Consider the following 15218-nt stretch of genomic DNA (forward strand, 5'->3'; position numbering starts at 1 on the left):
TTGGTAAACTTTTTGGCGAGCAGGCAATATCTTAGAGGGAGATGGAGGCATCGGAGAGGGAGATGGCATTGGAGAGGGAGATGGTATCGGAGGGGGAGATGGTATAGGAGGGGTAGATGGCATCTCGGAAGCAAACTCAGCCTCTAAATGTTCTTCGTTCATTCGTTCAGCTTCGCCCTCCTCCGAGACACCCCCACTGTCATCAATATTCATATTTAAAGTGCGGGAGTAAAGAAGTCTCCCGCACTTGAAATGAGAAAGAAAGAAATAAAATGAAAAGAAAATATATGAATAGTAAAAGTTGAAAGAAAAAGTTTGAGAAAATACTTAACAGTATGTCACGGTAAGCTGTTAGGTGAGTTGCTCCTTCACTCCTTCGTTGTGCTTCAGCGTGACCTTGACTCAGGATTTGGCTGCTGCGATGCGGGTAGCAAACAATAGAAATAACTGCTGCCCGAGGATAGCACAATAGCGTCTACTGTCGATACCGATACAAAACCGGTGCACAGACAGAACTCACTTGCGGGGATGCTACTTTTTATCACTTTTATTTAATGCCTATACTACAGCCTCTGCTGTGATAGGCACCTTCGTCTTACCGATGTCGATTGTTAAAAAAACGCGTGTGCTCACTTCGAACATTCGGTTACGAATGAGCTGATTGGTGTTGACAAACGAGGGAAACCATCTAGTAAAAAAACTTTTACGTAACACAAGGGGTGTACCGATAGTAAATAGTTCGCGCAGTACAATATAGGTGGAACTAGTGCATCACGAAAAATTATTTTTTAAAGAATTTACTCATACTGTCATGTCTGTTAGTCTGTGTGCGTACTCCAATACGTGGGATTGAATTGAAAAAGCGGTACCACGAAATATCCGGAAGAGCTGCACAGCCAATTTTATTATTTGTTTTCTCTATAATATTCGATATTGTTCTGCTAACATTCTCTACGCGATTTAGTGCCCGGTAACCATTTCAACATATTCACACGTGTGTTGAAACACTTGCACACAGCATAACAAAATTGTAACAATTTCGATGGGAATATCAATTGATGTGCAGAATATTTAGACGTACTGAACATCAAATGCAATAATTGTCTGTTTTCGGTAAATATTGGAGATAATTCATCGAAACAGCGTAATGAGTACGTTACATCACCTCAACTGAATACTGTGTATGATTCTGATATTTAGTTATGCATCTTTTTGTGTAATATCACAACCTTTATAACGATGCACAGATTGTTGTGATATTATCACAGACTAACAGACATGACAGTATGAGTAAATCCATATAAAAATCATTTTTCGTGCTGCACTAGTTCCACCTATATTGTACTGCGCGAACTATTTACTATCGGTACACCCCTTGTGTTACGTAAAATTTTTTTACTAGTTGGTTTCCCCTCGTTTGTCAACACCGATCAGCTGCTTGCAGGGATGCCTGATTTTATCAAAATATTTGAAAATGAATCGTCACAATAAATTATTGGATCACGTTGATAATATATTTAACTTTTATAGCGATGTAAACATTTATTTGACTCAACGTTGTTCTTTTAGACTATTTTTGATTGTGTTGGTAGTTTTCACTCGAAATTAAGTGGCGGCAGACCAGAAGTAAGTAAATATTGTAACAAAACGGGTACGATTTTGTATTGCGTTGAAGGATGAGAAGTAGGCACAATTCTGTATATAGTTTTGGCAATATGTATTAAATCTGTATCCTGCATGAAATTCGCATGGACGTATACAAATCAATACATTACAGGTAATTCTATATGAATGGCAACACTGTTGGTAAATGAAAAAAATAAACACAGTCTAGATGACAGACATGATGTTTTTGATAGGGTAACGTGGCGCCATCATGACACATGTGAGTACTGTCCCAAATAAAGGAATATTCGAAATGACCGTTAAAATGATTGAATAATCTAATTTGAGTGTCCTGTCTGTTAGTCTGTGATATTATATCGTAATCGCTGCACATCAGCAGCGAGTAATGATGTGCATCAATTTTGATTTGATGTCACAAATGTGTTGATGTCGTTCTAAAGGTTTTAATGTTACACAAAAAGATGCATAAATTTCTATCAGAATCATATACAGTATACAGTCAAGCTCATGTAATCTACTCAATACGTTTCTTTAATGTAATAAAGTGGGATTTAATTGCAATATTTTTTGAAAACAGAAAATTATTGCAGTTGATGTTCAGCAGGTCTAAAGTTTGTTCTCATCAATAATCACACCGAGATTGATACGATTCTTTTTGTCGTGAATACGACTTACTTTACTATGGGGTGCCTTTTCAAAATTAGCCATATGGAAGAATGGGCAGAACTTAATCGTGAATATCTCGATTTGTATTAACGATAGCAACATAATTCTTTCACCAATTCATCAAAAATATGATCAGGAATTTAGGATAATATTTTGAACAGTGTAAGATGACCACAAACAACTCAAAAATTAAGTTTTCTCAAACTTTGAAAACAACGCGGAAAACTCTTTACTTTTGCTTGGCTTTTTCGCGCAAGGACGACGATTTTGAGGTAGTCAGGCACATATCTTCATCTGAATGCATATAAAAGGGGAACCGTGGTCGAAAATCGATCATTTCTTCTTGTGTGTTGGATGGAAGCAGACGTCGTGATACCAGTAGCTTCGGAGAGTGCACCTTCTGCGTGGTATCAAACCTCAAACGATCAGGTCGTACTCTCATTTGGACTTCAGCCGTCAGGTGGAGCAGTCGTCAATGAAAGCAGACCATTTGCGTGGTATAAAGCCTCAAACGCTCAGGTCGCAGTGCCAGTTTCCCTTCGAAGAAGATCGATTACATCATCCTGTTGGTGGTCGTTTGCATTGGAGAAAAATACAACGGGAAATGGACAACAATGTGGAACATTATGCAAAATCAGCCTTTCTAATGGCTCTAAATGTTACCTAAAGAACTATAAAGATTGCTTCTTTGTAAATCGAAAATTAAAATTAGCAGTGCAGTGCAAATCTAAGATAATATGATCAGTTTTTTTTTTTGCAATTTTTACAGTTCTAAATTCGCAACAGTGTTCAAAATCGTTTATATCCAATCAGTGTTTATTATCTTAGAAAATTATACAATTTGGCCCTTCATGCACGCCTTCATAAAAGGTTCTTTCCAAAACCTCCAATATTTTATCATAAAGAACTATACTGGTTATTTTGTAATATTTGTGTGTCAGAATGTTTGATATAACTAATCTATACTGTAGTTAGGGTGCATCGTTTCACATTCTAGTAGTGAAAAAAGGGAAAGCTTGCACAATTCACACAATCGATCAACTAGTTGATATTCGGAAGTATAAAGAAAGAGTGTCAGTTTTATTCGTATTCACGACATCCAGTTATGTCTCTGACATTACACACCTGTACTTTTTCTTTTTGCTGTGTAGATGTTAAGTAGAACCAGGCTTGTTTTTTTTTTAGTTTCGCCCTTCTGTTGAACGCGTGTCTGATGTGACGTAACCCGTTTGTAAGCAGTTCTGGCAACCAGCAGAAGCTTGGCTACATTCCGACTTCTGTCAAAATTGCTCAGACAAAATCGCGTCAATCTCTCGCCGTACGTGCGTGAATTTCATTATTCCTTCTTTTTGTTTGTTCAACTTTATTTAATAATCGTCAATCCTGAATGTATATACAAAAAAATACCGAATCATAAGGCGAGGTATGTTTGGCAGTGAGAAAGCAATGTTATTGCAAAAACATTTTTTATAATTAGTATATTTGAAAGGCAAACTTATTGCCCTTCATATGTACTTATTATGGAAAAAATGAAAAAAGGCGCCTAAATCGACCGTCCCACGAGAAAAGGGCCTAACTGCAAATGACAGTTTCTCTCTGTTTACTTTTTCTTTCACGATTTACCGAACTGATTTGATATTTGACGCTTTACTCTTCGCAAAACTTTCAAGGTAAAACTACAATCTTTCGATTTATATTGGAAACTTTAAAGAATTTACAATAATGGCTCCGTAATAATCAAAAGAGAAAGTAAACAAAGAGAGGCTCTCGTTTGCAGTTAGGCCCTTTTGTCGTGGGACTATCGAAATGTAGAACCGATTAAAAACGGTTCTGCCAGTCTTGTACGCTCAGGCAAAAAATATATGGAATTTCATAATGATATTGGACCCGAAAGACAATAGTTAAAAGGTCCTTAATAAACTTAATAAAAAAAATAAAATAATGATATTGAAAGGTTTTTAGCCACAAGAATATTGTATGCGAAACATAAGACAGCCTTATGAAGCCACAAATATTGGATTTCCAATAAAAAGCCTTATGAAATTCATACCAAATTCTTAGAAACATTGTGCGAAATTTCTATGACAAACATAATTTCTCTCATATACTGTGGAATTCATGAGTTGTTCGTATGAAAACTATAATATTGATAGATGATATGTATATTGCAGAGTCATAAACATTATAATAGAGGTATATTTTTCATATTATTCTTTAGAAATGGTGATTTTTAACGCATCATAAGATTATACTTATGACTTTCACTAATCATTTTTCCTGAGTGTATGGACTTATTTTGCCTGAATGCAAGGATCCAGCAGAAGTAGAACCGTTAATAGCTTCTCGGCGTTGTTGTATTGTTGATGGACTCTTGACGGGATTCATGCTAAATTCCGGCGAAATTTTCTGGCAGACATAGTTTACTATTAAATGCATACAACGGTTTAAGTTTAACACGAATCTGTCTCTTTATTTTAAAATACGCTTATTTATAGTCTATGCTCTCCTAACTTAGCTAGTTGGGTTTTACAGTATGGATTGCTAAAAATCCGGGGGGAGGAGTTAGAACGCGCAGCGTAAGTCTGATTTAACCAATGACATGTCTCGGTCATTATATTGTATTTGAGTACGAGAGAGTGAGTAATGTTTCAAGGCAAGTGTGTGAGTGTGATACAGAAGAGGGGAGGTTGAGAGTAGTCAGGTTTAACTCTCGTGAGTGTCGGTTCGAGTCAGTGTGCTTTCCTGGGTTACTGTTATTCTAGGTCATGCCATATGGCACTGTCTGAGAGAGGTGTAGAGGTGGAGAAGCGGGGAAATGACATAACTGCTTTGTTTTTGAGTGATATTTGATACTTAAGTTTCCTTGTTTGTATTTATCGTATGCATGCGGAGTTTTTCGCTGGGCTGAAATAAGTGCTGACAATTTAATCGCCTTATGTAGGTGAAGTTTATATTTCAAGTGGGTTTCTGGGTTTCATGGCTTGGTGTCGAGTGGAAATTTGTCGAGTACGTGTTCTATGGGAATTTGTCAAGTGCGTGTGGTCTGAAGTGTGGGAAAGATTTACTTTTGAATATTTTACATGGTCTGAGATGTGTGAAAGATTTAATGTTACATGCTCATATTACAATAGCTTGTCGTCTGGGGAGGAAATCGGCCGGGCGCGTACAAGCGGGATAAAAGTCAAGGTTTAGTGTAAGGTTTTCATTGTACTACTAAAACTAAATAACAGTGTGCGATCTTAATTTTGAACTGAAGTTGTCAAAACGGTAAACAGTGTTTATACGCTCAGAAGTTTTTTTTTCTTCTGCGGTATGATTGTAGAAAAAGAGAAATTTTCCGATAAAATTCAAATACAAGATAATTAGTTTTGTCTTCATATGTTGCAGATGTTATAAAATGGAAGAAAGCAGCGAGCCCAATGTAAGCTTCATCGAAAATAAAGATGTTCCCATCGAGATAAAGCAAGAAGAAAAGGAAGTAACATTTTCTTACGATTTGGATCCACAAGATGTGAAACCATACATCGAAAATGACGCATCCATCAGCGAGGAACCACCTACCGATATTGCATTATTAGGTGCTTTGCCGGGAAACGAGGAATTCGATATTCGTAACCCGTTTGCAGAACCAGATGATCAACCGGACATAGAGAAGCCGTACGAGTGTAACGTTTGTGGCAGAAGATTTCAAAAAGCTAACACTTTGGGATTCCACAAACTGAAACATACCAATGAGAAACGACATCAGTGTGAGACGTGTGATAGAAAATTTTTTACCAGACACGAGCTAACAGTACACCTGCGATGTCATACTGGTGAACGTCCTCATGTATGTAGTACATGTGGAAACGCATTTACTCAAAAATGTCATCTGATTGCACACGTACGAACACACACCGGAGAACGGCCATATAAATGTGACGTGTGTGATAAGGACTTCATACTGAAGAATCATCTGGTTCAACACAGTCGGTGCCATACCGGAGAAAGGCCGCATAAATGTGACATATGCGGTAAGGAATATGGTCGATTTAATGATCTTGCGAAGCATCGTCGAAGCCACACCGGCGAAAAACCGTTTAGATGTGACATTTGTGGCAAAAACTTCTCTGCAACCAACTATTTGGCTAGACACAAACGTACTCATACTGGCGAAAAGCCATATCGATGTGATTTGTGTGACAAAGAATTCCAAACTTTACGTCAGATGACGTGTCACCGGATCAGACATACCGACGACCGTCAGCATCGGTGCGACATTTGTGACAAGGATTTTTACACGTTCCACGAGCTGACATTGCACATGCGTTGTCATACTGGCGAACGACCGCATACCTGTGAGGTTTGTGGCAAAACATTTGCCCAAGGCAGCCATCTGCGGGTACATCGACGCACACATGATCGCCGAATAAAGGTACTGCCAATGCCAGCAACATCGGTGGTATGGTCGGCTCCCGTTACTGATACTGAGTAATAAGATGTAGTTGCAACAAAAATAAAGACAAGTGCTGTTTGAGCAGTAGTATTAGAGTATTAGTATTCGAGTTAAAATAAAGTGAAAGTTCTTTTTCGACTTTTTCTGTGTTTCGGCAAACGGAAGTACACAAACGAAAGAACGTGCCTTTTCAAAGTTTACCATGTGATAAGTTTTTGGATTGCGATAAGTGATAAGAGAAGTCGTTTGGATGGTGGTGACCCCAAATCGTCCACGTCCCTTGTCTATTTCGGATGTGGCGATTCGTCGAAATAGAATTTCTTCACCAGGATAATTGGCGTAATTTGATTGATCTAGAACATATCTCTTCTTAAAGCGCTATTAATGCTTTGTTTAGTGTTTGTATGACTTTATACAGATGTCCGAAATCTGCGGCTCGCGAGCTTCATGCGCCTTTTTGGATGTAAGACTACGGTAAGGGACAGCTCCATATGATAATTTTATTAGAAAAAGTAAAAGATTTGAGACGACAAGAAAATATTTGTGGCTCTTTCAAAACAATAATAAATATTGTTTTTTTTTTACTTTTCCGGGTTAATCTGTCCGGGAGCAATACGATTTATATAGTCTGAGTAGGTCTCGGATCTTTCGAATGACCAAATCTTATTTTTTTTGGTTCAGAAGTCTTGGTCGTTTTAGATATTTTCAGTTGAAATAATTGAAATGCCTGGGTATTCACTGTGATAGTTAGGTATGACGTAGGCTATCAGAAGAAGACAAGCTCAAAATTTGTCTTGAAACTGTTTAGATGGAAGTATCTACAGAACATAGTTTCAATGTGAGACAAACGGAGGATTACTAAACTAGAGCGATAATTGTTTGTAAGAATTTAAATAAGCAGCGCCCCCGCAGAAATCACCTCTGTCTAGCTGCGGGCGTTTGCCCGAATTACCCAAAGCTAGGGGCTATCCCTCAGTTAAGTCCGAATGAGCGGCAGATAGGTCGGACAGCAGGTCATTAAAAACGATGAGGCGTAGCCGCATTAGACCTTTCAAAATCACAGTAAATTAGAACAAATTTTATTAAGCAGCATGTTGATCTATTATGCCAAATTATGACCAAATGATCATTATGCTAAACGATTATTATACCAAATAACTATTATACCGAGTGGCGTTATGCCAGATGGTATTATGCCAAACGAGGACACCCAGTTCCTGGGCAATAAATTTATAGGGGGAAAAAAAGTTTTGACTTTTTATATCCTGGAGAATGCTTTTCTGCGAAACAGTATTCTGGAATAATGTTCCTTCTGGGAGTAGTAACTCGTAATGTCAAAATGAAATCGTTTGAAAAATGTTGGAAACTGGCAACTAAGCCTGAAAAACTGTTGTATTGGAAAGATTGGAAATAACATCTACCGTTACCCTAGTTACATTTATTTACCTTAATATTTGCACAACAGTTGAAAGAGGAATTCAAATCTAATTTTTTTTATCAGCCAAAGTTGTTTCGCTACGGGGCAGCTCTACCGCATTTAGAGAAAAACTATTCATTTGGGGATCGTACGGTTTCTTTGCACAGGTTTTCGAAGCCACACTGTTATATTCGCTGAAGAAGTTTTATATGGGTTTAAATTCATATAAGGAACAAATCAGAGTTGACTACTCACTTATTAGAAAGTATTCGTAGGATTTATCTTCGCTAGAGGAATTGAGCTTAATTTATCAGATCTACCGACACCATACCGAATTTTGCAATCGAAGATAAAGAGGCGTTCGAATATGAAAAATTTTACAAGACGAAAATATTTATCGACTTATTATAATTGCGCCCTGACTGAATTACGGATACTGAATTGTGTTCGCATCTTTGGGGTATCTTCAAGTGAAAACATCGAACTACGAATTAGTAGTTTTCTATCATGTTACGAAAAAATCCATGGGGTCTATTTTTCTTATTATTTTCATTATAGTTATTTAATCTTGATTTTTCGCGATACGGATACAAAACTTTGTAAACTGTGCTTTTCTCTCCTAAAAAATAGGGTAACGGAGATATTTTGGCCACTCTAATATATTTTGGCCTGGCGCTTATATTTTTGATTGTAGTCAAAATTCACATGTTCATACCTAATATGTTAATGTATGGAACAATCTTCAAAACTCGGACACACGATGAACTTAATTTTGATTACATCTAGAAATGTGTACGCCGGACCAAAACATATTGGAGTGGTCAAAATACATCCGTTACCCTACATAATCAACAGTTGGACCTGGTTTTGGTGGAGGATAATTCTGTAGTTCAGAATAAACAAAAATGTTTAATACAATCGAAAAGGCTACTTTCAAACTACCTACAGTGTCGCAAAACTCTTAAATCTTCTGGAAACCATAGATCAAATCATTTCTAAATCTATATATCTTTAGATGACCAATATCGCCAAGCACCTTAAGAGAATATAAAGTCCGTCTAATTTGCAATCAAAGCTATTGCTCGAACCGCATTCGCATAGGCAGCCAATTCTTGATCACATTCTCGATCCATTGCAGTCCTCAAAGAGCCATATCTCCTCCCGACATGTTTTACCGGGTACAAGATTTTTGAGTGTTTGGTTCACGAGATCTCGAAGATATAACCCACATTATCAGATCCGAATGGATTCCGAATCAATTCCGAATCGGCGAGAAATTTTCATTCGGAATTTCATGTGGAAATCATAATGAATTCCGAATCAATTCCAACTCCAGTGCAACAACCGATTCCGAATGAATTTCGCCTACAACCGGTTGATTCGGAAATCAGTCGGAATTGAGTAAGAAGATGCGGACTGAATTGTCAATTTGTCTTCTTCTTCTTCTTTCCCGATTTTGCAAGTTTTCGTGCTGATTTTCAGTTTATTTTTAAATGAAAACATTACATAACTGATTATACACATTGAAATCTTCATGTTTTTCGGATATACAGAACTAGTAAATAACCAGTTCTTCTTAGAATTCAACATAAACTGTTGAAATTCGCTGGAAATTAACAAAACAGCCTACCTTAGTCAGCATCATCCATTCCTCTAGCTGGAGTATAATGAAATGGCTTAAGTCGCCTAAATTTTACTAACACATTCATAAAATGAGCGAATATTCAATGACATTTATAATGTCACTGTCAATCAGGTTGATCGAGCAACCAACTCAGGCGAAAATTCTAGCACTGAACCGATCGAGCACTGAAAAATCAAGCAGTCGAGTAAGAATTCATTACGCATTCCGTCATTTCGATAATGTGGGAATGAGCTTAAAACATCAGAAATTTGCATTATGTCCTGATACTTATTATCCGGACGCGTGGCTCAAGTGTCATATTTGGTGTCCTGTAATGATCCGTCATAAGAATCAGGTCAAGTTAATTTAACAAATAAAATCATTCACTAATATATTTATACTCGTACCTACAGAAGTTTGAAATCATTAGGGAAAATCGTTTTGCTTTTATTAGAAATTCTGGTTTGTTTATTTACTATGGAGCTCCTTGGTAACTAGTTCATAGCAACTTAAACAGTGTTGCACAAAAAGATTATTTTTATCATTTTCAAGGGGTCGCTATGTTTGTGGTAACTGGCGGTAAATCGCTCACGAACACTTTTTATTCCGATTTTTCTTCGGAGTGCCTGATCGTGTCGTCCCTTCCTTACTACAGTGACCTGCATGGACGAGGTCAACCACATTATTCGGGAATCTAAAAAAATCCCAAATTCGAAAGCGGAAATACATAAGGCCGAAACGACGACACGACCAGGCACTCCGAAGGAAAATCGGAATAAAATGTGTTCGTGAGCGATTTACCGCCAGTTACCGCAAATATAGCGACCCCTTGTTAATGATAAAAATGAAATTCTTAAGCAACACTGTTCTGGTTGCTACAACATAGTTACCAAGGTACCCTAGAAATAAAAATAAACAAATAAATTGAGAAAGTTTGTCTGAATTCGAATATCGCAAGATGGCTTCTGGGAAGTTTTGAAGATTATTTAAAATATTTCTCATAACAGATTTATAATTTCAGTTTGACCAGATGGTGGTGTTTTGGAAGAGCCTACAAGCTTTTCAATTTTGTAAGCTTTCAAATATGAATCTCCAGAAAATATACGAAATCTAGCTGTGTATATACCAGATTCCGCTGTGGAGCTCAACATAAACTTCGACTGCGAACTTCACTATCAATATATTCAAAAATTTGACGAAGTTACCATTGAATTGTTTCCTGATAAGAAATGAAGAGAGCGTGTATAAAACAGCCCAAGAATACGGCCGGTTACTCACTCAAATTGCTATATGTCCATAGAATAAATATCGATTCTACTATGACACGACCGACCGCAGTAAAATGCCTATTCATTTATTTTTCAATGAAAAACTAAAAATAGTTGTTACAAAGGTATTTTACTTTACATCTCGTTCATGGATGTTCTGTTTGTACAAGTACCCAGTGTTTGAATACGGGTGGATTATCTTAAGTATGACTCGCAAAACTTTTAATTCTGTCATATCAAAAATACTTCTTCACTAAGAATCTTGGTGAAGTTAACCTAAATCGTCTTCATCGTTTCAATTTTTCGTCATATTTCCCCAGTATGAGTTTTTATTGATATTTTGTCGAATTGGTAACCATATTCGATAGTATCAATTTCGGGTGTAGGGAAGAAAAAGATGCTTTGATTACACACACATTGGAGCGAACATAGTCACAGCTACACTACACCGGTGCAGCGCTAAAAACAAAAAAACAGCATTATATTTCCTCTCCTTTTGATCCTTTTTCTATCTTGACGTCTGTCCACCAACTTGGATTTCTAAGCATAGACGCATAAGCAAACGATTTCGCAGCCGTTTTTACAAAAATCGTTAGATGGAATATAACCTAACCATTTAAATTAAACCCATAATACATTTATAATTGCAATTTGGTCTTCCTCCTTTGCGACGTACAATAGAACCATGGTGAAATATATTACTTATTGATTTGTTTTGTTCTATTCAATTTTTTCAATTGAACAACAAACGTAACCAAGGATATTGTTATTCTAGAATCAACAGTTTATCAACCTGGGTTGCCAGTTCCAAACATATTTACTAAGCTCTCATTTTGACATTACGAGTTACTGAGGGGTAGTTAAATTTACGATACAGTTTTAAAAGCGAGTGGCAGGTCGTGTCGTCGACCAGGCACTCCGAAGAAAAATCAGCATTAAAACTGTTCGCTAATGATTCACCGCCAGTTACCACAAATCTAGCGACCCCTTGTAAATGATAAAAATAATCTTCTCGAGCAACACTGTTTAAGTTGCTATGGACTAGTTACCAAGGAACCCCAAAACAAATAAACATGTTTTGAAAGCGGTGGAATAGTTCTATTAGTGTTAAACTTTGTCCAAATTAAGCAGAATTGCATTTAAATGAACTCGATTTTCGGAATTTAATCGAAACTATGGATGAAACCAACGAACGAGGACAATGATCTGCTTCCAGCGATTCATCCGTACACTTCAACTGCTAGCTTTTCTGGGCAGTAGGATTCGGTGTCATATGCCGGTGTCAAAATTGTTTTGTGTCGGTTGATTGCGCAGCAGTGGAAACAGCATTTCACCTTGTTGGCCACTATTCGAGGATTACTAGTGGAATTCCACAAAGAAATCATTTTACCGTACGTTATGCAGGTATCGCAGAGCACTAGCCTCGCTCAGCTCGTTGTCGAGCATTTCCATGTTTTCCTTCTCACACAACGGTTTCAAGTCAAGACCTGAATTTTAAACTTGGCTTTATAAAAGACATAACTCATACTTCTCAAATTTTACATTCCGCTCGAGTCAGGTAAATCCATTAAAATGTTCCGTAATATAATAACCGATCTGAAATTTATTTTGTTTACATTCATCTTGCCTTCGATATGCAGTAACCAAGGTTATGGTGACTGTTATTCAAAATCAATAAATATATCAACTTGTGCTGCCAGTTTAAAAAAATACACTAGCGTTTCCGATTTGACATTTCCAGTTACTGAGGGGTACGATACAGTTTTGATAGACGAGTGGCAGGTCGTGTCGTCGGCCGAAATATATAAGGCCGACGATGTTCTTACCTACCACATAAAACCAAATATTCGGAAAGCCGAAGCATAATAGGCCGAAATATATATGGTGCTAGTTTTTTTCGCTTATTTAATTTTTAACCGATTTTTAGCGTTGTATGGCCAGGATCAGATCAGGATTTTTATTCAATCGAATTATCAAGAATTAATCTAAATAGAATTTGAAACCTAATTCGAGAAATTATTCGATGTTTTTCTCCATATGCTGTCAATGTTAGTTTCGCCCTTTCTTGAAAAACAGGTGAAATGGAAAACCTCACTGATTGAACGGAACCCCGAAATTAGGTAAATAAAAACTCTAAATTAAATAGTTATACATTGCCGTGTAAAACTAGTTATTTATATGTTAAATGTTATGATTCCAGAAGTTCAACATCCGAATTTTATGCTGAACAAGGATTGGCAATAGATATTCAATATGCCTATGCCTCTGTCGAAAAATTGTCGATGTTGTCTGGTGCAAGGCAGTGAAATGTTCGACGTATTCGTCGCATTGGATGAATTCGGAAGCCAAATTTGTGATTTGATTGCTAATTGTGGAAGTGTTCGGGTAAGTAATACTATCCTACCAAACTTTGTAATTATCAATTAACAATCTCCCTATGCTCAGATCACGGAGGCTGATCCCTTCTCAAAAACCATATGCCAAAAATGTCTGAAAGAGTTAATTAATGCCGAACGATTTCGAAAGCGTTGTTTGGACTCGGAGCATTTCCTAAAGAACAGTCTTAGCAATGTTGTTAAATCAGAATTTACAAACCAAAACTACGATGGATCAAGTTCCATTACACAGAAACAGAATGATCTCGTTTCGAATCAAAACTTATTGAATCCGCTGGACGTGAAATCCTTGGATACATCGAGTATTGATCAACAAAACCAACAATCTAAACAATTGACTTGTGAAACACGCTACAAGCTATTGAAAAGGTTGGTAGTCGTGATATAACGGGAACAACAATTTCTACTAACCCTCCAATAATTGCAGTAAAGAATCGCTTTTGTCTCACAAGGTCGAGCACAAGACAACTACACATTCTAAGCCTAAAAAGCGGCGATCCTCTGTCAAGCAAACCCAAGTGTGTGAAATTTGTGGCAAACAGTTTAGTAAATCAGGAGATTTCAAAAAACACGCTCGTATTCACACAGGCGAACGACCACACGAATGCGATGAATGTGGTAAGCGATACATCGAAAGCAGTCACCTGGCGAAACACAAACGTGGTCATCTTGGTGAACGAAATTTCAAGTGTCACATTTGTGGCAAGCTTTTCATGTGTAGCAATACACTTGCGCAACACATGCACACTCATTCCGACAATTTACCGCATACATGTGATATCTGTAGTAAAGGCTTCTACAAGAAGAGTCTGCTGGTGTATCATATGCGAACTCATACGGGCGATCGACCATACCAGTGCGATATCTGCGGTCGAAAGTTGGTTCGCGGCAACCTGAGACAACATATGCGAATCCACATTGGCGATCGTGCGCATAAATGTGATATCTGCGGTAAGGAATTCGCTGCAAGTTGCCATCTGATGCGACACATACCAATTCATACCGGCGAGCGACCGCACAAATGTTCACACTGTGGCAAAGGATTCATCCAGAGTAGTAATTTGACGAGGCACATGATTACTCATAGCAATCAGCAGCAACACGAATGCGACACATGCGGTAAAAAGTTTCCCAGGAAATGCAATCTCATACATCATAGCCGTAGCCATAGTAACCGATCCGCCTAATAAATGTGACATTTGTGGCGAACCGTTTTTCAGCTACAGTCAATTGAAAATTGATGTTGCATCAAAAGACACATGAGGCAACAGGATACGTTAATTCATATCGGTAGTTGATAGAACGTAACATCGTTGAAAATAAAAACATTTACTCAAGTATTGATCTTGAAAATATAACTGAATAAATCTTACACTTTTCTTATGTATTATTATTACTGTATTATTACTTCGAGCATTTGAACGGCGAAACACAAGGTGCAGAGAACGACACAGGAATCAATCTGGGTGCACGCTCTGCCGACAAGAAATTCCCTGCACCTGATATGTCGGGGAAGCCGAAAACACTGGCTAGAGCGCTGCTCTGGATGATTTCTAAGATTTATGAGGAGAAGATTCTATCGCAGCAAATAGACGGAAGAAGTGGTATGTCCCATCTACAAAAAGGTGATAAGCTTGACTGTTGCAAATACCGCACAATCACTTTGCTGAACTCCGCATAGAAGGTACTCTCCCAAATCCTTTGCCGTCGTCTATCATCAATCGCTAAGAAATTCGTAGGGTCTTACCAAGCGGGATTTACTGGGACCCGTGCCACTACTGATCAC

The 15218-nt window shown here is 37.6% G+C and overlaps 2 protein-coding genes across 2 annotated transcripts; both read left to right on the plus strand.

Annotated features, from left to right (window-relative positions):
• Window positions 1-5557: 5557 nt before the first annotated feature.
• On the plus strand, window positions 5558-6870 carry LOC131432330 (zinc finger protein OZF-like). Its single transcript, XM_058598538.1, has 2 exons — window positions 5558-5602; window positions 5680-6870. Exon 2 carries the CDS (start codon window positions 5690-5692, stop codon window positions 6764-6766), a length of 1077 nt encoding a protein of 358 aa, XP_058454521.1. The 5' UTR covers window positions 5558-5602; window positions 5680-5689; the 3' UTR covers window positions 6767-6870.
• Window positions 6871-13231: 6361 nt separating this feature from the next.
• On the plus strand, window positions 13232-14789 carry LOC131429601 (zinc finger protein 480-like). Its single transcript, XM_058593827.1, has 3 exons — window positions 13232-13421; window positions 13482-13801; window positions 13860-14789. Exons 1-3 carry the CDS (start codon window positions 13290-13292, stop codon window positions 14617-14619), a joined length of 1212 nt encoding a protein of 403 aa, XP_058449810.1. The 5' UTR covers window positions 13232-13289; the 3' UTR covers window positions 14620-14789.
• Window positions 14790-15218: the final 429 nt, after the last annotated feature.

Source organism: Malaya genurostris, chromosome 2 (assembly GCF_030247185.1).
Source record: "Malaya genurostris strain Urasoe2022 chromosome 2, Malgen_1.1, whole genome shotgun sequence".
In the NCBI taxonomy this organism is placed as follows: Eukaryota; Metazoa; Arthropoda; class Insecta; order Diptera; family Culicidae; genus Malaya; species Malaya genurostris.